A 25,727-nucleotide genomic window follows, 5' to 3' on the forward strand; every position below is an offset into this window, starting at 1 on the left:
ATAAGCTATTATTTGCCCTAAAGAAGCCTGTGATATAATATGCAAGGGCATCATAAAAAATTATGTCTCCAAACATGGGTATAAACCTTTATGGCAGCAACACAATGTTTGTGAAGTATTTCCCACTATAAACCCTAAGTAAAAGTAATAAAAGAGATGAAAGGGATGGATTAATACTTCCCAACCCTATTTCCACAGTCTCTCCAGCGTCCTTGAAATGTAATGGGCTTTACAATAAATTCTGTTTAACATATTTGAAGTTTTGCAATAACCTTTGGAACAACAAGATAATCTGCTTAATCTTAAGAAACCAAATGTTACTCAGATTGTGAGCATTTATGGCTTCCTAAAATAATAAGAAGGTGTAATGTTTGAATGACAATATTCAACATTTTTTTGGAATAAAAGAAACTATTAAAAATGGTTTCTGAACAATGAGCATTTCTCCTTATTTCTGCAAACCACAGAATAGTTCTGTAGGTTACCTAAGTTAGTATCCACAGAATTGCATCCATTGGAATTCTAAGCAAAGTGTGGAAATGAGTAAAACAAGAGGCTCTTGAACAGGAGCTATTGCTATATTCTTTGATGCATAAAAATGGTTTTAACCCTAGATGCAAATATCAAAACCAGTTTAATGAATTAAAACAAGAATGTTAGAACATAAGAATATATGTTGTCCTTATATCTGAATATTTTATGGGCTCTTATCACTCAATGAAGTCACAGGGCCAGGAGAACAGTAACCATTGAGTCAACATTAGAACTAAGCCATCCATAATATATGGCCTCATTATATCAATAACTAGGCCATGAGATGGCCCATAATCCAGAACAGCCCCTTCATGCCTACCTACTGAGTTCTCAATATAAATATAGAAATAAATTTTTTTATGCTATCTGAGTGAATTTTCTGTGACACAGATGATCTTATAGGTTATGAAAGTGATTATTACTAAAATGAACTATAAAATATCAATTTAGACATTTTCCTGTGGAAGGTTAGTGACATGAGTACTCCTTATTTGGGATCTGAAACTTGAATTTGCTACTCAGAATTACATGAAAGATTTTACAAGTATTTCTAGCACAGTGATTACATACATAAAATAGAGGAGTATTAGGGTAATTATTGAGATAATTTGAAACCAAACATAAGCACATTTTGCCCGAAATACCCAAGTTAATGATGCACCAAATTTTTAGTGTAGTCTGAATGATCAAGATAACGAAGTCAGCTGACAGCTGTGATTAAGTTATGGAATTATGGAATCTCTCTTTGGCTTATTTTGATTTTAAAGGACATATGCTTTTCTTTGAGTGATGATTGCAGGTTTCTACTAGTGATTAATGTTCAGATGTAGTACTCTAGCAAATTCATTAGATTTATCCTTGTGACATTTCAACAATTACTGTGCAACTCTAATACCTCAGTCATAGTTCTGGATGTTGAGGGAAGGAAGACAAAAATAAACAAACAAACAAACAAATAAATAAGATGAGCTTTTGATAAGATGTGCTGATGAGACAATAAATGACTAAGCAAGGAAGGTCCCCTGGTAGAGTTCAAGGCTAATGACCAGATAGAGTCAGCCTTCTAAATATGATGAGCAGATTTAAAGCACAGGGAACAGCTCATGTATAGGCCTACTATAAGAATGACTTTGGTGTTTTCAGAAATCAGTGAAGGTCACAATGCCTGGGACATAGAAGGTACACAGGAAAACAGAAACAGTCCAGAGCCAGCTGCTGGGAATGTAAAAGGGTGCTGCTCCTATGAAGAGTAGTCTCAAAAAATCTAAAACAGAATCACCATAGGATCTTACAATTCTCCTTCTGAATATATACACAAAGAAACTGAAAGCAAAAACTCAAACAACTAATTGCAAAACCACATTCATAGCAGCACCTTTTACAATTGCCAAAAGGTGAAAAATAACCCAAGTGTCCATAAAACAACAACAACAACAAAACAAAACAAAACACTGTGGCCTATTCATACAATCGGTCACCATTCAGTCTTGAAAAGGAATAGATTTTTGACACATGCTGAAATATGGGTGAGTCTTAAGGATGTTAACTGAAATGAAGCAGAGACAGAAGGACAAAAGCTGTATGATTATACTTATATGATGCACCTGAGTTGTTGAACTCACAAAGACATTCAGTAGAATGGTGGGTGCCAAGGGCTGGGGGCAGGGGGACAATGGGAAGTGATTGTTTAATGGGTGCAACATTTCAGCTGTGCCAGATGGAGAGTTCTGGGGATGGATAATGGTGCTGGTCGCACAACAATGTGATTGTACTTAATGCCACAGGAATGTACAGCTAAAAATGATGAAGATGGCGAATTATGTTGTCTTCATTAACACAATTTAAAAAATCAATCAGGGAAGGGACGTTGGGAGAAAGAGAGTGAAAAGTCAGTAACCAAGTTACTGTGAGCAAGTCAAGCCAAGGAAAGTATGAAGGCTTAGTTAGAGAGATGGGTTGAAAGCATTATGAGATCCCATCTTACTCCCCCACCCTGGTCAGGAAAGATCACCCAAGATCTCCTCATGGTACTTAGAATAATATCTGGTGAACATTTGTGGATGGTGCAGTTGAATTTGTCTGAGTGGCTGTGGGAAGATGAGGGAAAGCGGACAGATAGGACTTTGGGGGTATAGACTGTGAGCAGCATGGAAAAAGGAGACCCAGTCACAATTTGTAGGCCTCTGCCTTGGGCAACTGGAGCATCCTCATCTTGATGAGGAGAACAGACAAGTTCTTCTGGGTCATGTTCAGTTGGTGACCTCAGGCAGGGAGTGGGATGTATAAGCCTGGGGCTTGGTGAAAAGATCATGCTTAGAAATACAGATGTGGAAGCCACCAGCTTCTGGATGGCATTTAAAATAAATGCATACAAACCCCGTTAATCTATGTGTGCAAATCAGCAAAATACAAAGAACATGCTATGGCTCTGTTCAAAAACCCCCAAAGTGTTACCATGTTGTAAGGACAGGTTCTTTACAATGGCCTGAAAGGCCACCTGGGATCCAGGCCTCTGCTCACTTCCCTCTCCGACCCTCCTATTTCCCTTCCTTTCATTACCTCACTCCAGCCCACTGCTCCTCACCAAACACTTCACTGTTCTTCAAAAATGGCAAGCTTATGCTGGCCACAGGACATCTGCACTTCCTGGGCCACCTGCCTGGCAACCTCTCCTCCAGCTACAGTTACCACTCTTACTCCTCTAGGTTTTCGTTATTTAATTTTCCATCACAGCCTCTCCTGATTACCCTATTTAAAACTATAACCCTGGCCTCATCACTCCTGAACTGCTGCCCTGTTTTGCTTTTCATTGGATGTATGGCCAATTACTGTACCACTTCTTTAATGTGGTTATTTCTCTTTCTAACACCAGTACCTATAAAATGTTCAAAAATATGGGAATAAAGTCTACATGTTTTATAAGGTTCAACACTATTGTCATTCTGTATAGCTGTCATTTTATATGTATAATTATATATGTCATTATATATGTACATGCATGCAATACTTATAATCACATGTTTATGTACACATATATTACTCTATGTACATGTATACATATGCACATATACTTAATAAAACTTTGTATAACTGTATCCATTAAAATAAAAATTTTAAAGGAGGGAAGGAACAATTTAGGAATGAAACAAGATAAATACATAGTTAGGGAAGTTTATTTTTCCCTCCTGGTGGTTAAAAAGATTGGACTCTGTTGGCTCTTGCTAATGAAAACAAAGTGCTATGTACCATCTGTGAGGCATGGCACTGCCAAGTGGTGGCAGGATGTAGGTTTTTTTGACAAACACTCACATATTTGCTCTCCACTTAGTTACTGCATTTTGTGGGTCATTTTGTTAGAGTTTTATTCTGGTCTTCAGCAGCCAGTCACATAAGGCAACTGATACACTCAGACTCTGTTTGTGAGGGCAGGTCTGGTACCAATGTGCCACCATTAAACACTGTGAATCCTAGGTTTTCATTCCTGTTCTTAGTAACAGCAACAGTTACTATTTATGATACCTAGTATGCATGGTCACACACAACATTTTTAATGGATGTTATTTCATTTCTGGTGGAGTCTGCACTCGTAGCTATTCTATAAATTTTATATGAATTAAGTTTCTACTTTTGATCATTAAGGTTTGTAATTTTATTTCCATTTTTATCTTTTATTCACTTTTAATATATGTTTTCCTTCAATCTGAACTATTTTAGGTTAATAAATGATATTTAATTTTTTTACTTTACTTTTAGCTACTTTCATTTGCCTAATTTTACTTTATTATTGCTTCTAAAATTGAAAAAAAAAAAAAACCACCTAGGAATTCAAGGGGACTAGAAGAGTAGTCAATAGTTTAACAGGAGTTTTGACAAGTTTACTACTTTAATACCACAATGAGTAACAATTCTGCAAAAATGTGTCTCATAGATCTAAGTCAATCAAACTAGTACATCTAGGGATAAGGAATCTCTTTTCTCACATGTCCTCCAATTTCTGTCCATGACATGTGACTCCCAGTGACAGCAGAAGATGCTGACATGGAGATGTTTCCTTGGGGCCAGTAAACAATCAGACCACATCTTGAAATCATTCTATGGAATCCACATATACATAATGGCCATGGTTCACACTGGTGGTGACTCAATGGGAGGAAAAAGTAAAAGCCAGATAAGAGACCCTTGATGTACTTTAGGGAAGAGACCTTTGATGTACTGCCCCAAGTTTAACTCTAAAAAGTCAAGAAATTCTTGCTTTCTGTGATTTTCTCTTTTATAGAGAAACTACAGAATCCAAATTCCAGATGGGTAAATTCAGCCCCTCCTTGACATTGGAGGAACATGGTTCTTGATTTGACAGGAACCTCTAGAAAGTTAAAATACCTGTAGGGTAACAGGTTGGCATATTAATCAGAATTCATTAAAACATGCAATGAAGTGTGAATGGATCTCAGAACCTCCTGAGTTCTTGAAGTAGTGGAAGGACCTAAGCCTGTTAAAACAAACACTCATGATGTGGCTTTCTAGAAGCTGCTGTGCAAACAGAAGCCTATCAGAGTCAGGGAGGCTTGTCTCACTTTAGGGTCCAGGGACAACAGCTCTGGATATCCTAAAACTCACTAGAACCTGTTTCTTTCATGATGCATTTAATCAACTACTTTATATTAAAAAAATTACAGATCTTAATAATTCAACTACAGACCCAATTCTGAATTGGGAGTGTGGGAGTCTTAGTCTTTGTCAAATCATGTATTAAATGAGTTCTTCAGGCTTATCCTCCTCCAAGTGTATTCAAACCTCAACTCTCAAAACCACATACATATTAGTTTAATTTGCTCTAGAACCAACAAAAGCACCACTATAAATAAAATACAGAATCAAGATACTTCCTAGAAAACTAGGACTTTATTTTTTAATTTCTAACCTAAGGAAAAGGGGATGCATTCATATATTTAAGAAAAACATTAAAACACAGAGCCATGAATATGTCTTGCCATCATTTATCTATGATCTCTTTTTGACTCTCAGAATGGAAATCAATGGAGAATCAAACTGCATGTGTTGTATGCATTTCACACAAATATCCAGCTACGAACGTCTACGTGATCACCCTGCACTTAATAATAATTGAGCATCTACTATGTAGCAGAAACTGTGCAAAGTACTGAGGACTTCAAGATGAGCATGGTCTTTGCCACTAGCCTACTGAGAAGTGTGATGGATATTATGATGACATGTTCCAAAAGGACTATGAGGACTTAGATGAAAGATATCTGAATGAAACTTAGACAAGAAAAAGCTTCTAGAAATAAAACATCATTGAGTTTTAAAGGAAAAGTAGGTTTGAAATATATGAGAAAAGACATGGAGACTCTGGCAGAATGCACAAGGAATCCAAAAACTTGAGACTCAGCACAGCTGAGGAAGTGCACCTGGGTGGTACTGCAGACAGGCAGACTTGAGGAAGCAGCAGACTTGATGCTGAGACATGGCCAGATGGAGAACAGTTTGGGCAGTGAAAGGACATCAGCAGATCTGGCTATGAAAACTCATGTTGGAACAGTATGGAGTCTAGAGAGCAGGGGAGAAAACCAGTCCCAAGAAAATAGGCACAAAGGTACTTTCAGGTGACAAGTGATGGCAGCCTGATAGGAGACACGGTGGTGGGCTTGGAGCAGAAAGGATGGATTCCATACCCATGAATGAGGCAGAATCACAGACCTCGGGGATTGCATGGGTACTTGCAAGTGTGAATTGGAGAAGGAGAACGGCAAAGTGGCTTCCGGCTTAGGTGGCCTGTAGATACCAGAACCATCCCAAAGTGGAAAACACAATCACTGAAAGAGAAGTGCACCTGAGAGATCAGCTCCCAGCTTCCAACTGTATGAGAGGTTTTAGGTCCAAGCCCTACATCTCCATTGTATTTGAAAATACCGAAAGAAAGAAGCAATGACAAAATTCTTTACAACCCCTGATGGCCTTTCTATATTTGAATTACATAAGAAGGAGTCACTTGATCCTCACTGGCCTTCCAAATCCATCACTGGAACCAACAATTATCAACTTGTTCCATGTAAGAGGAAAAAGCAAAACAAAACAACAACAGCATTTTGCATTTTAACAAAGCTGCTGGCCATAGCCACAACCCCCTTTAATGAAAAATCTGCTAAGTGGTCAACTTGTTTTTCTATTTATTTTTCAAATATACCAAGTTTCTGCCTTCTATGTTCTTTTTATACTGATTTAATTATGTATTCCTCTGCCAGACAGTACTACATTGATTTTCTATCAGGCTTTATAGAAAATGTTAATTATACTTTTAAAAAACTTCTTGGAATTCTTCTACATTATTCTTTCTTATGAAGTTGCCTCTGATTGAAATTACATTCAACTAATCATTACTTTTAGAAGAACTCACACTGACATGATGTTCACATTTACCATCCAGCAACAAACATAGGTATCTATTTGTTCACAATTTATTTCATATTTTTTAAATAAAATGTAATGTTTTTCTTCATATACATTTGTTTATATCTTGTTCAATTTGGTCTCAGCTGTTATATTTTATATTGCCTATAAGTGCAGTTCTTTTTTAATGATTAAAATATTATTACTATAAAAGCAACACTTTTGTATATGTATCTTGACGATTATGACATTATTAAATTTTATAATAAGTTCTAATAGTTTTGTAGTTCTTGGAATTTCTGCATATGCTACCATATCGTGTGTAAAATAATATTTCTTTCCTTTTATAATACAATACTGTGATTTGTTTCTTTTTTTTTAACCAAAACTACTATGCTCTTATTCATAACAGAAATGTTATGTTATTCATAACAGAAATGGTAGGAATCTTCTCAGGCCTGTTTGAATCCAAAATAAAATATATTTAGTATTTCACTATTTAACATAATAATTGCTCTTAATTTCTTGAAAAAAAAAACTAACATTTTGAAAACTCATTTATATTCCTATATTAATATGAATTTTTAAAAAAATTGATGATGACTAATTTTACAACATGCCCTCTTGCATCTGTTGATAGAATTATGAGACATCCTTCACAATTATTCCTTAATTAGATGATGAACTTTTAAGATGTACTAAATACATGCCCTCGTTTGTATCAGAAATGAAAACATCTATTCCCTGTATGATCATGAACAAGGAGAAGCTTCATGAGTCCAACAGTAAAAGTGTTTTCTTTCATACTGTTCTCAGACTCTGAGTATTTTATATAGCTCTCAGAGAGAACTGCAGTCAAAGTGTGAGATCTAATTTGTCAAAACCAGCAACAAAAACAGAACTGCTAAGTGCCCTGTTGCCATTCTCACAGACAATTCTTAGGAGAAATCACTAAGCTGGCTCTACTCTTGCTATTCCTCAGGGTTGAGGTAAAGTCACTTCCCCAACATCACACAGTGAGTAGATCAGTATTCAAGTCTAGTCATTAGGACATCAGAGCACACACACACACACACACACACACACACACACACACGTATTATATATAACTGTTTTTAATTACATAAGAAGTGATTGGTTCACCCAAGCAAGTCATAAAGGACATTCTATGAACAAATAGAAAGTTTCCTGTGGCCAAGGAAAGTACTTGAAACTTTGAACATTTGTACAAATCTGTACCATCCTTTGTTCATTATAGTTCAGAGATTCTAAACACCATTTTCCCAAGAATTGAAGCAGATTTACAATTGCTTCTAAAAATTAGTTAGGGCATTGCCTCCTGTTTTCCTTGTGTAAGCTGAAATCTATTGAATCATACTAAGGGGCTGAGTTCTTCAACTATATGATGGCATAGTTGCTGTACCATTGATTCCCCAAGCCTGTCGAGGAGCATCCCATATTGTCACAAATGGCTCTTACCAAAGGTCTACAAGAAAAAAAAAATTCTTTCAAGACATGGTGTTTACACACCAAATCCTATATTGACATCAAGCTAAGTTGACAGAAGAAAATATTATTTTGGTAACTGGTATAATCCCCACTCCCTTCCTAATTCTGAATTTTTTACTTCAATTTATTTCAAGTGTTTGTCTTTGGCTTTCACATAGAATTTTACCAAAATTATACCAACAAATAAAACTTCTATATTTGTTAAAAATAACAGTCCATTTTACAAAACACCCAGTATTTTTAATCTAATAGGTAAAACAGTAAACCAGGTTGCCTATATACTGGGCTCTAAAATTCTACTCCAGATTTAATATGATTGTTTTCTTGGACCAGTCTGTTACTTGCAAGTATGTTTTTACAATTCCAAACATATTGACTATCATATTACTATTGATTGCTAGTTTAATTATATTGCAATCAATAGATATGTTTACTGTGATTCAAGAACTTTAAAATCCATTTCTTTATAATCAAGCATAAAATATCCCTTGGATGCTTGAGAAAAACTTGATGTTTTAATTGTATGTATATAAATGACAGATTAATCTTCTGTATCCTTTCATATTTTCCCCAACTAAGGAGAGAGGAGTATTAAAATTTCTGAACATGACACTAAAATTTTTATATTATTTGCAACTTATGAAAATATAGAAATTAAATAGTTAAACAGGCTAGTAATTTAAATGACACCACAAGAAATAACTAAATAAAACCAAAGGTTTGGATAATCTAGGACATTCTAGAGGACAAACATTCAGACCTTCCAATAAGTTAGAGTAGGATAAAGTGATTGTGGTAGATTAAGAGATTTGAGAGCTATAAAAACTACATGCAATGTGTTGTCCTGGATTGCATTCCAGTTTGTAAAAATGATTTGTTAAGTATAATTTTGGGGTACCTGAGGAAATTCTAATATGATCAGAATATTAGGTAAGTTCATGATCAGCAAAAAGAAAAACAATTAAAAAACTAAGTTTGAAAAATAGCATGTAGCATATATTATTTCAAATAAACATATTTATCTATTTATTAAATGTTTCATGTATGTATAAACATATTTATAGGTGTGTATAAAGACAAATTTAGAGAATATGAATTTTAGTTATAAAAAATGATAATCTGATAACATCTGGCAGTGAGACTTTGGTCTGTATTTTCTAATGGCTAAGGTGTATATTTTCTGCTTCTGAAATGATCAGAGTATTCAGATGTTACAGTGAGCTAGCTGCTTATCTATAAATAACTGTCAAAGTTTTCTTAAATAGTACAAATGTGTATAAAAAAAGCCCTATGTTTATAATTGCCACATATTTCTACGATGCATATATTGCTGTAACATAATAGTTTTATCATTGTGTTATGATCCTCTAACCTTAAAGATGTTTTTGGTCTTAAGAAAATTCCTAATGAAAAGTTTAGCTGGGAGTGGTGGAGCACTCTTGCGATCCCAGTGGCTCAGAAGGCTGAGGCAGAAGGATAACAAGTTCAAAGCCAGACTCAGCAACTTATCAAGATCCTATCTCAAAATAAAAAATAAACTTTGGATTAGGCAGAGGGGAGTGAAGGGAAGAGAGGGGATATGGAGATAGGAAAGATAGTAGAATGAAACAAACTTTATTGCCTTATGTAAAAATATACTACACCACTGGTGTGATCTTGCATCATGTACAACCAGAAGAAAGAGAAGTTATACTCCATTTAGACATGACGTGTCAAAGTGCATTCTACTGTCATGTATAACTAATCAGAACAATAACAACAACAAAAGTCTGGGGTTGTGGTTCAGTGGTTAAGCTCCCCTGGATTCGGTCCCCAGTACCAGAGACAAAAACAAAAACTACAAAACAAAAGAACAACAACAAAACCCTACATTTCCTTTTTTGGGGAGATGTTTGATATTTTCCCCTTATCTTTATGTTCGACTTTCCCATCTATTAATATTTTAGGTGTGCCAATTGTAAACACAATGGATCTGCATGCCTTTAAAATCCCAAACAATAACCTGTACTTAAACTAGTAAGGTTAACCCATTTAATGGTCTTATCATAATAGGATTTTTTCCACCATTTTATTATTTAATTTTTTTTTTAGTTACAAATTGTTATTTTTCCTTTTGGATGATGTCATTTGAACAGGCTGAAAGTTCTCCTTCCCCACATTGCTTTTTTTTTTTTCTCCTCTCCTGGATGACACACTCTGCACTGCATCCTGCAGGCTGTTAATGATTTCAATTCTTCCCTCTCATCTTAAAATCTAAAGTGAACCGTATTTCTACTTTTCACAAGAACAGCACAAAACCCTCAAATCTCTCTGGTCTTCTTACCAACTCATATGCATCCATTCTTTTTACCCTTCCAAATATTGTTTTTTTATATTATAATTTTTTGATGTGCTTGTAGGGGACATTATTTTGCTTATCATTTTCCATTCTTTATCCCTCTCTCCCTTCCTCTATCCCTCCCTCCTTCCTTCCTTTCTTTCTATTTTCTTTTTCTTTCTTTCTTTTTCTTTTTGTACCAAGGATAAAACCCAAGGGCACTTAGCTTTTTTAATTTTTAATTTTGAGACAGGATCTCACTAGGTTGCTTAGGGGCCTCACTAAATTGCTAAGACTGGCTTTGAATTGTGATCCTCCTGCCTCAGCCCCACCTGGGATTATAGGTATGCACTACTGTGCCCGGCTGCTTATGGTTTTCTTTAATATTCAGTCTGTTTTCTTCTTCTTCTTCCTTTTTTTAAAAGAAAGGTACTTAACATTATTTACCAAAACATGGTTATGTTAAACACTTATTATTTTTTAAATGTAAAATGTGTTTCTGTGTCTCTTTTTCCTTGAATAATTATTTTAGTTGAATGTAAAATTCTAGGGTGGTTTTAATTTTTATATGTACTTTGAAGCTATTTTATTGTTCTCTGGTATAATTGTTGCTAGTAAGTTTTCATCACTTTAATTGTGTGCTGAATAAGTAATATGGTGTCAGGGTCATTTTAAAATGTTTTCTTTTCCTTGTCTTTATTTTTGGTAGTACCCAGTATCAAAGGTAGAACACTGCTCTTGAATCTAACAATTCAAATTTCATCAATTTTTGAAGAATTCTCACTGCTCATCTCTTCAGAAACCCTCTCTCCTCAGTTCTCTGCTTTCTTTTGGAATTATGAATAATGCATATTAAATATTTTTGTGTTATGCCTTTGTCTTCTAATATCTCCTTTCCCCCACATTCCTGTGTCATTCTTTGCTGTGATCTGCACCATTTCTTTAGACCTATCTTTGTGTTTATTATATTTTGTCTTCAGCTATGTTTAGTGTGCTACAAAACACACTGAGTACTTTTTATTTTAATGACATAAATCAATGGCTATAATTTTTCATGTTCATATTTTTATTTTGTTCTAAGCATTCAAGGGATTTATTCTCAAATTAATCTTGTCCTGTTGGATTGTTTTTGGTAAACTATCTTATTTACATATTTTGTACTGTTGAAGTGCTACATTTTTGACATTTGATACTTCATTACTTGCATCTTTATTACATAGTATCATCAATATCACCTATTCATCCATTTCATTTTTGTATGCATGTATTTATGTATGTATTTTTATTATTCATTAGTCACTTTATTAATCTGAAATTTTCTTTGCCTAATTTCACTTGCCTAATAATGTTTTCTCTTTGCCTTAAAATTATATTGATGGGCTGGAGTTGTGGCTCAGTGGGAGAGTACTTTCCTAGTATGACTGAGGTACTGGGTTCTATTCTCAGCACCACATATAAGTAAATGAATAAAATAAAGGCCCACGAACAACTAAAAATGTATTAAAATTATATTGGTAATTTTGTTTTGAACAAGACCTAAAAGTTTCTTTTAAAAATAGGTAAATTTAGTTTGTTTTTTTTTTAGATTAAAATTCTTTATTCTTCGAAGGCCCAGGTTTTCTTTTCTTTTTTAAAGTAATCAAAATTTAATTAAGATAGCAAAAAACAAAAAACAAACAAAAAAAATCTTGACAAAACACAAAATCTGTACTTTTTATGTTAGTTATCAAAAGGTAAAGAAAATCCTGTGTTGTGATTGTTTCTCCTGCAGGGAAGCAGTTTAGGTTCCTAGGGTGTCAAACTAGTCCTTGGTACAGGGAAATACATGACTGTTAGATAAACATTTTTAATTTTGGGCCCTAATTTTAGGTGCATTTTAGTTTTTCCTTTCCAGTTGTTTTTATTTACTGCATTTTGCTATACAGAGTTGTGTTTTTTAAAATTTTCTCCAATGATTTAGAAAATATTTATTTGGAAGATTTTTTTAAAAAGTAATACTTAATGTTCAAAAGTAAATGTATGAAGACACAAATTAGTGTGAATATACTATGTATACAACCAGAGATATGAAAAATTGTGCTCTATACATGTAATAAGAATCATAATGTATTCCGCTATCATATAAAAATAAATAAATAAAAATAAATAAATATATAAATAAATATATAAAAATTTACATTAAAAAAAAAAAGAATCAGTTACACCACTCAGGCATTGTTATAATTTTGAAATAGATCCTTCCTATTAGATTACATGATCAATTTATCTTGAAGTGTTAATTGCAAAGATACATTGATTAAACATATAGATTTTATATTATTAAAAAAAGTAATACTTAATGAATATGAAATTTCAATATGTTTACTTTCTATCAACTCAGAAAATTGAGGTTTTTCTTTATTTATTTATTTTAGGTATCAATTAGGTAAATACCATTATAATAGAATATGCTGATTATCTTTGATTTTTGTTCAACTTCCTTTAAATATTCAGATTATGTGGAATTCCAGATTTTTAAGCCTCTTTATTTCTTCTCTTTTTTTGACCTATTTTTCTGTTTCATATCTAGGGTGTCTTCTTTTATATCTTTTGGCTTCAAAATGATGCTAATATAAAAGTAAAATAAATCACAAACCCGCCAGTTTACCTTATGTTATGCAAACATTTGGTACAAGCATATTTATCTTTGCCAATGACTTGAACAACATTAAATTGCTGTTTTGCAGGTAACTGCACTACTTTCTCTATTGCTGCTACACTTAGTGGCTTAAATTACCATAAACCTAAGGCTTAAGACTACACACATTTATTATTTTACATTTCTGGAGGTTAGAAGTTCGGCCACAGGGCGCTGAAATGCAGGTGTCATCCAGGTTGCACTCCTTGTTGGAGCTCTAGGGAACTTTCCTTGTCTTTTCAAGTTTCTACAAGCTGCCCCCCACCCCCGCCCCCGCATCACCCCAACTTGTCTTTGTTGTCATGTCTCTTTCTGACACCAGTACCTTCTGCCTTCCTCATCTCAGGACACTTGTGATTACACTGGGTCTGTCTAAACCATCCAGGATAATCTCCCCATCTAGAGACCTGTAACTCAGTTGCATCTCCAAAGTCTCTTTTGCCAGGTAAGGTAACACGTTCAGAGGGGGACGTGTTCTGAGATTAGCATTTGAACGTGGAGAGGAAGTTATTCCACTATATAACTCTTATGTACTTAAGTCCCTTGGTTTTCTTTTTTCTTTCAATTGTTAGCCCCAAATTTATATTCTTCTGAGTTCTCACTCTTCTGCTTAAAATTATTCATTTTTGGAGACTATTTTTAAGTAAATATGGAAGTTTGGATATGCAGTATTCCTTCTTTCTGGGTGGTCTCATCAACTTAGATTTTATCATTATTCTGAAAATAAGCTTCCATGTGTGCTTCGCAGATCCCTGTTCTGAGTAGCATGCTTCATGCCAGGAGTGCCTTTGTGCTTCACTTCTCCAGGGAGATGCATATGGAGTGACCTCCATCTCCATATTAGTGGGTCAGGATAGCCTAGCTAGTTACCTTTCTCTCCTACCTTCACAAGTGTTTGCTGTGTCATTGTTGCACTTTCAGAAGTCTTTGCATACAGAACTTGCTAGCCTAGCTACTCCAGTTTAGGTAGAGGTTTAATTTTACATCACTTTGTTATTGATGGTGTATAACCAATTTCCACCTGTTCACTTAATAATGAAAAAAAAAAAAAAGGCAATACAAACCCATCCCCAGGCTCAGTTTCCTAGAGGATACCTTTATTGAACTTTATCACAAATTCTCTTATTTCCTTATGCAAGAATTTTATATTAGACCTTGGGGAAATCTAATGATCTTGTATTTTTCTTAAGCTGAAATTTTGAGGCACAAAATAAGTACTTTAAAACTTCACAGCTGTCAGTAATAGCAATGCACTTTCCAGGGAACCTTGAGCAAACAGTTTAGTTTGGTTTTATAATTACTTTAACAAAACATGCCAGTTCAAAGGGCCATCCATAAGGAATTGGTGTATTTCTCCATGTTACTGTTTATTTTTGCTTGCTTACACCAAGCAGAGAAGGCAAATGGAACAACTAAAGTCAAAGAAGGGGCAAGGTGGGGTGCCTTTAGCATCTGTAAATAGTGCTACCTTTTTTGGGTGGCTCTCAGGACTCAGAGTTACAGAATTATGAGCAGACACACTCAGAGGTCAGCAGGGAGAGCTATTCTTGCAGTTTTCCTCAACACAGATATCTTCTTCATTAAAACAACCTCTGAGCATCACCACCCCACCACCACAATTTCACATTGATTTCAAAACGAATCCATCCTCCTTATCCATTAAAGGAAATCAAAGCAATTCTATGTTGTTGAGGGCCACAGACAAGTCAAGATGGCGCCTGGCACTTTGCCAGGAGGAGTGGTTTGAGAAGTAACGCCAGCGAGCCATTAAGATGATGGAGATTCCTTAATGACTAACTGCTGTATCTAGATGATGTTAATTAAGTTAAGCTGTGTGTAATTATTAAGATGATGAGGATTCCTTAATGACTAATTAATGTATCTAAATGATGTTAATTGAAACAAGCTGTGTATAATGAGTTAGGTATAAATACCTCTGCTGTCCTACAATAAAGCAGCTCCCGCTGTATCAACCTTCACAAGTTGCTTGTCACCCCCCAGTTATTTTGGAAGTTTCTGATTTTGAAACCATTAGAATTCAAAGCTTCCAAACATTAGCTATGAAGACTTTGGTGGAGATCATTTATATGTTATTCAATATTTAGATATTTATATGAATAAGTTAAAATTAAATGAATAATTAATTTTTAACAAAGCATCTCTCTTTCTCACACTCATGCACACATACACACATATACATACACATACTCAGTCTGATATTCTTTTGGAGCTAAGAGTGACTACTACTGTGATTGTTCATTAACCCATAGATTAATTCCTATCATGTTTTTTAAAACATTTTAAAATTAAAAAAGGAAATTAAAACTTTTTGTGGTGCTGAGAATTGAACCCAGGTTCTTTCTCATGCTAGGTAAGCACTCTCCCACTGAGCTACATCCCCAGCTCAAGAGTTTTACTTTTTGATATTTGAATTTCAAAGAAAACCAGAAGAAAGGAAGGGCATCAAAGTCATTTTAGGAAAGTATCTTTGTGGAATGCAATCATCAGTCAATAAATCGAGAAGGCTTTAGGACCATTGCTACTAATTTCTTGTAGCAAGTGAAACACTGCTTTACAAAGCAAGTTAAACAATTACATTCCTCACTTTCACAGTTACATGTTTTGAAAGGGCTGTTAATTTCCATTATGTTTGAGCAGGAACAATCTCAAATCTTCATTTCTAATGGTATCATTTGCAAGAAGTATCAACTCCACTAGCTTCCTGTTTTTATTTACCCTCTATCTTCAGATTGTTAATGTGTATGTGGGAATTGTCTTAGCAATTTTCATCCAAGTGAAGATAATGAAGAGAGGCAATATTTGAAATGTGTTGAGATAATCAGTGGGTAAAGGAGTAACAATTGGATAAGGAAGGATGCATACAAAACCAGTAGTGGCAGAAAGAATATTGCTAAAGGCATTTGTTTCAAAGAATGTCTGTCTGCTATCAGACGCTCCTCCATGACACCCTCCTGGACAGAATGCTCAAGTACTACTTGTTCCTACCAAGTCTGTTTCTGTCACTGCAGCAAAGAGCTGTCTATGCTTCTCTAGAGCTCTTCTCATCTTTTTCATGTTGGAACTCCCCACAAGTCAGCATTCTTCAAGTTCTTAACTGGATTTCATGATAACTGCATCAATATTCAAATAAGGAAAAAGGAGGAGTGTGGCATGTACAAGGGAGACGATCATAAAGCAAGAGCATGGGAAAGTTCAAATAGATCCAAAGAACCGTTCATCACTACCTTACGCCTCAGTCCTACTAAGAGGCTCTTGATTAAAGCAGGCCTAGGAACTGCATGATACACAGAATGCACAGACATGAAAAAGCATGGCGTTAAAGGGAAGTTGTGAGGGACCCTTTAAGAAGCTGAGGTTTTATATTTTGGTTCTACTTAGACTGTGACACAGAGTCAGGAGAAAGAGCACATAACTCAAGTGCTGAGTCCCATTCATTCTGGATATTTTATAGGACCTTCAGCACCTCAGCTCCATTTATTTTCACTCCTTCCAGTAAGAGATACAGCTCTCCAGGTTTGGGTAAATGATGTGACCTCATTCTTTAGGATCTCTTGCTTTAGATCACTGTCGCTATACACCAGGTGAGTTGTAAGGGATCAGCAGAGACTTTGCTTTTACACTGCACTGAATCCCAATTCACAGAGCTGAGTCAGCAGGACCAGCTTCAGTTGATCAAGTTGGTGAAATTTCCTTAGCTTAAGTTCCTCTTTTTAATGTAAAACCAATAATAATATGCTCCATAAGGGTAGATGAGAGGATAAAACACAACTATATAAAACTCAAACATTATTTCTCAAGTGAGAAGAAAAATGAAGTACATGTGTAGCTTGTTGTATAAGACAGAGCACCTCTCATGATTTTAGGTCTGATTTCATTGGTCTCCTTGCCATACCTCAAGTATCAGTGGGCTCCAGACTCAGAGCATCTGTTCTTGTTGTTTCTTCTGGCCAGAAGACTCTTGACTGACCTATTAGCATGGCTGCTACCCCATCACTGCCACTTTCTTAATGCCTAGGCTGTAATTTTTCTAATCAGAGAGATCTTTCAATCTAGCAAATGAACACTACTCCCTAATCATTTCTATTGCTTCTACAAACTTTACTTTTCTTTAGATATATTTACCACTATCTATCTCTGTATCAATAAGATGTGTACACCTTGAGAATAACAACTTTATTTATTGACTTTCCCCCTAGAACTTGAAATAATGCCTGACACATACAGATTTTCAACAAGAAATACTTTGAAGAAACAAAAGCACCGATGAATATTGATGAATATTCCCTAACCTATTAGTGAAGGATGTGAACTTGGTGAAGTGAGACTTTGGGTCAATTATGTAACCTAAGACAAGTTAACCTCTCTAAGCCTCAAGTTATTTTTCTGCAACTCCCATATTACCCATAGGGTTGTTCTGATTGGGTTGCTCATGTTTCCCTACTTCTAGTATATCTTTATGCCTCACAGTAATCTCTCCAAAATGCAATCTTAATTAAATTGCTATATTTAAAAAATTAATGACTCGTGTAGTACAAACTAGTTATGCTTTCAAAGCATACTTAAGACAATGTTTAAAATCTTTAATTTGCTATTGCTAGATTTAGAACCTGCCTGTCTTACAAACCTCATCATATGCCATTTTTCTGTTTCTGCCTTGATGATTTTTTTTTGCAGTTTCCTAAGATCCATTATCTCTTTTGACTGCAAACTTGCATTAATCTTATTCTGTGCTCCTCATCCTCAATTTCTAATGCACACTTTTGCATAGCTAAATCTCACTTATGTTTAAGTCTTAGTTTTAATGCAAGTCTTCTATATGTCTGCTCGTTCACCTTCCTCTTTATATTTTTTTCTCTATATCTATCTGTCCACCCACCCATCCATTCACTTGTCTATCTAGATACCTATATAGTTATGCATCTATCCATCTGTCTATCCATCTGCCTATCCATCAATCCATTGATCCATCCAATCTATGTTCAAGCATAAGATAGTATAAACACCCAACCAGTTTTAAACCATAACAATGGCAATTTCCTATGATTTTACTAAAATGTCTGTCTTTGTTACACTCTAAGCTCCATGAGAGAAGAAAAATGTCTTTTCAATTTCTTACTGTATCCTTCAAGTTAAGCACATTGCCTGGTAACTTTTCTATAAATATTCTTTGAATTAATATGGTATCATATGGCAATGATCATTACGACTGTGAATGTGAAGACAGAATCTGTTGATTGTTTTACAGCCACCATAGTTTTTCTTTAATAAAACTAAATCTGTAATCATGAATGACAATGTGTTATTTAGAAAGAGAAGATAGGAAATATGGAGGAGAACGCAAAAAAGGAGTCTAAGAAGGGACAGAAAAACTTGAGAAAGGATAATGGAAGAAGTAGACTAAGAAAAAGAATGAGAAAGAAAGAGGAAGATAACACATGGATGTATAACCAATGTGATCCTGCAATCTGTACACGTGAAAAAATGAGAATTCATACCCTATTTGAATCAAATGTATCATATGTCAAGATCATTGTATTGTTTTGAGCAATAAAAAAATAAAATAAAGAGTGAGGAAAAAAGAAGGGGCATAGAATCTTTTAAAAATTATTTGTGTGTTTGTGTGTGTGTGTGTGTGTGTGTGTGTCTGTCCCCCTAGGGATTAAACCCAGGAGCACTCTACTACTGAACTATATCCCCAGTCCTTATTTTTTATTTTGAGCCTGGGTCTCAATAAATTGGCCAGGTTGACCTTAAACTTGTGATCCTCCTGCCTCAGCCTCCTGATTTTCCAGGGTTACAGGTATGTGCCACCACACCCCATGGGGCATAGAATCAACCTTCCTTCCTTCCTTCCTTCCTCCCTCCCTCCCTCCCTCCCTCCCTTCCTTCCTTCCTTCCTTCCTTCCTTCCTTCCTTGTACCAGGGATTGAACTCAGGGGCACTCAACCACTGAGCCACATCCCCAGCATTTTATTTAGACACAGGGTCTCACTGATAGGGTCCAACTCCCTATCCTCTTGCCTCAGCCTCCCAAGCCTCTGGGATTACAGGCCTGCATCACTGTGCCCAGCTGAGACATAGAGTCTTTATTCTCCATATTTACTTGAACAATTTCAGAGTTAAAAAATTAAAAAAATAAGATAATTTCAGTATCTGGTATTTAGTCAGTCATCTTGTCACGATATTTCTAACATGTATATGTTTTCTTTTTCAATCTAAATTTTTCTTGATCCTGGTTTTAATCACCTAGACTTAAGTACACTGATCTTAACCTACTTCTCTTTCAAGCACCTCTCATTTGCATAAATTGTTACCTCAAATTCTAGATAGTTCATTTACATTTTGTTACTTAGAATTGTTTCCATTTCTCCCTTTATTCATTTCTCTTAAATTTTACCTAGACATGATGTTTTTAATTTCAGGAGCAATTTCTCATCTACTAATTTTAAACCTTCTACTCATATTTTATTTATTGATATGTGAATTTTATATGAACCTTAATATCTCATTCATGAATGCCTCAAGACAACTCTCAATTATGCAAATTAAGTTGGTTTTCCTTTCTGTCAAGAAGTCAGTGTCAAATATGATGATATCATAAGCAAGTTAAAAAACACACCCTGATGTTTTTCAGGCACATGATAAGAAAAAGGAAGACAGGAAACTAATATAATTTTATTTCCTGATTACTGTCAGAAAGCAGAGCAATTCTTCTGAAGAAAATGTTTCTGGTCAATTACTTAAAGTAAACTGAAAATATCTCATTTCAGATTATACTAGGGGAAAAGTCATCTATTTTGAGGATTATAATTAATGCATATTAAATTCTACCCCTTAATGGCATGAAGACTCTATTCATAAATTTGTTTTTTGGACTTTGTTTTGTTTTGCATCTGAATAAATGTCCCCCAAGTTGTAGTTCATTACTTTTCTAAGGGAAAGCTGCATTGATCTTATTCTGTGCTCCTCATCTTCAATTTCTAATGCACACTTTTGTATACCTAATTCTCACTTATCTTCAAGTCTCAGTTTTAATGCAAGTCAGAGAACAACGAACACCAGAAGAATGCCAAAATCAGAGTGTGAATGATTGGTGGAAAGTCTTACCATCTAGGTCATTCTCTGGGGTCTCCGCTGTATGCCAGTTGGAAGGTGGTCCAGTGCCATTGACCGTCATGGCTGATACTTGGAAACTGTACTGACTTCCCTTCTCCAGGCCTATGAAAATATTTCCAACAACAACAAAAATAGTTATTGAAAAACAAGTATTTCTAGCTGGGTTTCCAAAGTTTTAGCAAAATTTAAAAAATAGTTGATATGGTTTACATTATTTGTGACTGTTGTGGTAATTATTGTTATTTTGACTAAAAGAGAAGAAGTATAACAGCAAGAAATCAAATTATTTTTCATATATTCTCATGTATTTTTTCCAGTTTATAAAAATGTATCATGAAAATAGCCTCAGGGCAGATGCAGAATATAAAATATGAATGATGAAGAAATAATCAAAAATAGCAAGACTCATTTTTCCTCACTGTTCAGAACAGCCATGCCTATAAATCAAGAATAGTCAATCTAAAAATGTATGTCTCCATCATTCATTCAAGGTCAGTGATTATGTTTTTTGGGGGTGCCAAGAGAGATGATTCCAAAGCCACTGCACTTCAGTAGAAAATACAAGAACTTTCATCTCTTGAAACCATCTTTTGAGTAAACTTGGATTCATATCAGCATCCATACTAAGGGGGAAGGAAGTCAATCTCTATGATAATTTGGACACATTATTTTACATATAATGATGGCATCAGGGCTTATTTTAGAGAATACAAGTAGACTAGAGAGATTCTGTAGACCATTAATCTGGAATGGGTAAATTTTTGATGTGATTTTTTTATCTTTCATCTTACCTAAATTTCAATGTAGCTTATTAACATGACAAATAATTGTAAAACTAATGATACTTGTTGCTATGATTGAATATCTCCTTCAAAACTCATGATGAAACTTAATTGCCATTCTAAGAGTGTCGAGGAGACCTCCGAGAGGTGATCAGTCCATGAACACTCTGCCATCATAGTAGATTAATTAGTGGTTGCAGGAGAGAGTTCTTGATAAAAAGGATAAGTTTAGCCCAATATTCTTCTGCTTGTGCATTTTCCTGTATTCCCACCTTCTGCCAAGGGATGATCCTGGCCAGGTATAGGTGCCATGATCTAGGACTTCCCTATCTCCAGAACCATGAGACAAACCACTATTTTATAAACTATCGAGTCATTATATTTCTGTAATAGTAGCAGAAAATGGATTAATCCACTTAGTGAAAGACCATGTGACATTCTTGAGACAATGAGAACTCATGTTAAATTGTTAAGACCTTAAATCTCAAGGATTCAAACAACCATAAAGATTAAAAATGTAGTTGGTTTTTGTTGTTTCCCCGTTAATATGAAATAAGCAGAGATATTTGATATTTAGAAATGTATATAATTGAAATGAAGTATTTGGGAAATAATGACTACATCAAGACTAAATTTCAAATTTGTAGATCTTTGTATAGGAAGATGATTACTTAATAGTAAGAAGAATTCTAACTCGCTACTAGTAGGAGATGATGTTTTAAGTGATGGATAGAAAGAACTTGTTAATGTCAAGTGCAGTTAACTCCAATGGATAGTATTATTAGAGAAAATCATCCAATAAATTCACATGCAAAAAACATGTTTATAATACAAAATGTTATTCTCTGAAGAACTTTAATCACATAAAGTAGATCAGAAACTCCATGTATTAGAATGTAACTGGTACTGTTGTAGTCCCTATTTTTATCTATTGTATGGTATAACCACAGACTTTCCAAGAGTACCTGTTGCATGAAAGAGACACATACAAAATCACCTTTGAAAAATCCACCAAAAATGATTGGGTTCAGTGATACTTAACAAAGGAAATATTAGGTGAAAATAGCATGCTCAATATTAGCAAGGTGGCAAAGAGAATATCCCTTCCAAACGTATCCAGTGGAAAAGCTCTTCACGTCACCTCTGCCACCTCTGCCATGAAGTTTTAGCACCCAATAAACATCAGTGGTCCAGGTCCCTCTGAAAATTCTGCCAAATTTCTTTGAAGTATCATATTTTATTTTAAAATAGTTTTGACTTTACATTTTATTCTAGAATATAGCTGAGTTATTGAATCTCTCTCATCATAAACACCTAGAAATATGAGGTTAATTATAAAAAAGTTTAAATGTGTAGATAGAATTCCTCTATTAAAGGAAATCTTAAACAATGTCTAGTAAAATGATTGATCTAACGCTGGGCATCTGAAAAAGTGATGCTGTAAATGCAGCAGGCATACTTTTAGGAAAAGAAATTCACCAAGGAAGGAACTCATTGGCAACAGTTTTGCTTGTAAGAAAAGTTCTTAAGTAAGAAAGTGTACTAAATTTGCTTTACCATAATCAACATACAGATACACCATAGTTTCCCAGTGGTTTAAAAAAAAAATTTCCTCTGTTAGGATACATTCACCCGAGTTTTTGGATTATAAACTCAGTGCCGTTGTTATTTAGTTATTTCTCAGCAGAGTTAAGACTGTGACCCTTTTCTTTATCTAGTTAAGCACAGGATGCCATGGTGGGCAGAAGCAGAAATTAACTGGAAATTACCTTTAGAATTTTAAGTTTCAGAAGTTCCTGCTTTAGTGTTGTGAGGGGGTATACTTGGCTGGGTAAGCTTTAGAGTACTCACAGCTCTTCCTTCTTTTTTTTAATGCTTTCTTTTGTACAAGGGATTGAATCCAGGGGTATATTAACACTGATATATATCCCCACCTCTTTTGATTTTTAATTTTGAGATAGTCTTGCTAAATTGAGAGTCTTCCTAAATTGCTAAGGCTGGCCTCAAATTTGTAATCCTCTTGCCTCAGTCTCCAAAATTATTGGAATTACAGGAATGCACCTCAGTGACTGGCTCTCAAAGCTCCTTTAATTTCAATTTCCAATTGCAAGTAATTAGCTAATAATACATGTTTCCACCTTGTTTGTGTCAAGGCCAGCCTACAAAGTGCTTATAAAAGCAATTTACAAATTTAATAGATATAAATATATCTAACAATTTGTATAGTGATTTGTCAGTTATTTTCTCACTTGATTTCAAATACGCTGTGATTTTGGCACAGAATACATTACCCCTATTTTAGATAGATAGGAGGAGAATAAGGCACAGAGAAATTAAGCAAGGGTACTGGTGTTTTAATCAGCAGCTTCTGCCCTTGGGTGAAGAATCTGTCTCTGTCTTTATTCCTGCTATGCTGTAGATACTGTTACTCTCCTTAAAGGACCAACAGTCTAGGCTGAACCCAAAAGGGACATCAAAAATGAATGTAAGGCACTCTTCAGGAATACAAGGAATTTGTAATCATGAAGATCATTTCCAGAATTAAGTCAGGGGTAAGCAGACAGGATAGATTTGATGGTCCTATTATTTTGGCAGTGGATTAATTTAAGAGATCATTAACACCCCAATATCCCTTTATAAAAAGAATAAAGATAAAAAAACCTGTTATCCTGTTAGGAAAATGAAATATCTTTTTGTTGTTTTTGTTGTACTGAGGATTGAACCCTTATGCTTATGAGGCAAGCATTCTACCAGCTGAACTATATCCCCTGGCTAAGATGAAGTATCTTAAAGAGTTAAACCAGCAGTGACCATAACCAAGCAATTTGGGGGAGACTCAACTCCGATGGTTGATATCAAAAACTCTTTTCAATGTTTCATTCATTCATTAGAAGTGGAATAAAGTCAGAATAATTAATGATTTTTTGTATGTGTACTTCTAGAAGCTATTATCTTGTATGTATTTCCTAAGTAAAGACAATGGGAATTTTATTAAATAATATTTTTTTAAACAAATTGGTTGGGAAAGCTTTGATTTAATATTTTATAGAATTCCTCAGCTCCTCTAGCTGCAAAGGTCACCTTCAACTCCTATTATTTAATAGGTATCTGCATGTTTGCACTATTGCTTAACTCTCATACCTTCACATGTACACTGCCTATACAAAATGTTTGTATTTTATCTAGAGACAGGGTTTCACTGAGTTGCTTAGTGCCTTGCTTTTGCTGAGGCTGGCTTTGAACTCATGATCCTCTTGCGTCAGCCTCCTGAAACACTGGGATTATAGGTTTTGAGCCACTATGCTCTGTTCCACTACTTCTTAATTGTGTGACCTTGAAAAACTTTCTAGCTCTTTCTACGTATCTAGTTTTTAATCAACAATACGGAGATATATAAATAAAAAAGTAATAAAATTAAATTTGAAAACATTTGTAAAACTTTTAACATAGTGACTGCTGTCAAATTTCAGTAAATAATGATATGGCTGTTACTGTTAGATATGTGAATATTGTATTTAATGTCAGTGATCTTTTATAAAGGAATATAGCACAGGATCAAGTCACTTACAGTAAAATGAACTAAAGATGACAATACGGTATAGACAGGGAACACCTATGGAGGGGTAGAACATCTATGATCTAATTGAGATTATGCTGTAACTAGTTGCAGATTTTAGCAATGTCACTCTCCAGGCCTCTTTTGTAAAGCAAGGGGTTTGGTGAGATGAACAGTGTGGTGCTTGTCAACCCTGAAGTTAATCTCAGAGGGTGTGTGTGTGTTTTTGTGTGTGTGCGCGCGCGTGTGCATTTGATTCCTAGATGCTTCCAATCTCAACTTCATTCTAAAGCACATGTGTTGTCACTAGAACTGCTTTTCTTAGTTGTAAAAATTTCTGTTGTTGAAAACAGATTATCTTTGCCCATTCCTGTCCCTAATAAGAAATTCCAAGGTCTGTAATGCTTCTGTTTCAATTTCTTAGATCATATGGTAAATGATGAGACATTATTCATATAATATAATTTCCCTAATGTTAACCTTGTTATAAAATTGCTATGCTATTGTTTCAATGTTTCAGTCTATAAACTATCAATTCATGTTTACCATTATGCTTATTATATATTGGCCATGAAATACCAGAACTCTCTTAAACTCAATCTCAAATAACCTTTTCTGAAGAGCACTCAAAAATAGAAAAACAGCACTTTAAAATTTAGTTGATACGGGTTCCTACAATAAAACTGATAGCAGCCATTTAAAATCCTTGTTAGAACCCTGAATTACTTTGTTATTGCAGATGTCTCATTATCTTAGCAAAAAACATGCACAACAAAAAACACCTGTCTAACAAAGAGAGGATTAAAA

General features: G+C 34.8%; 1 protein-coding gene across 1 annotated transcript in view; it reads right to left on the reverse strand.

Moving 5' to 3' along the window:
• The window catches only part of Dcc (DCC netrin 1 receptor), a 1,066,901-nt gene that overhangs the window by 166,880 nt on the left and 874,294 nt on the right, over positions 1 to 25,727 (reverse strand). The window contains exon 14 of the mRNA XM_027949033.2: positions 20,574 to 20,684. Within this exon, the coding sequence (XP_027804834.2) occupies positions 20,574 to 20,684 (111 nt within the window). The remainder of the gene's footprint in view (positions 1 to 20,573; positions 20,685 to 25,727) is intronic.

This window comes from Marmota flaviventris, chromosome 16 (assembly GCF_047511675.1).
Source record: "Marmota flaviventris isolate mMarFla1 chromosome 16, mMarFla1.hap1, whole genome shotgun sequence".
Classification (NCBI taxonomy): Eukaryota; Metazoa; Chordata; class Mammalia; order Rodentia; family Sciuridae; genus Marmota; species Marmota flaviventris.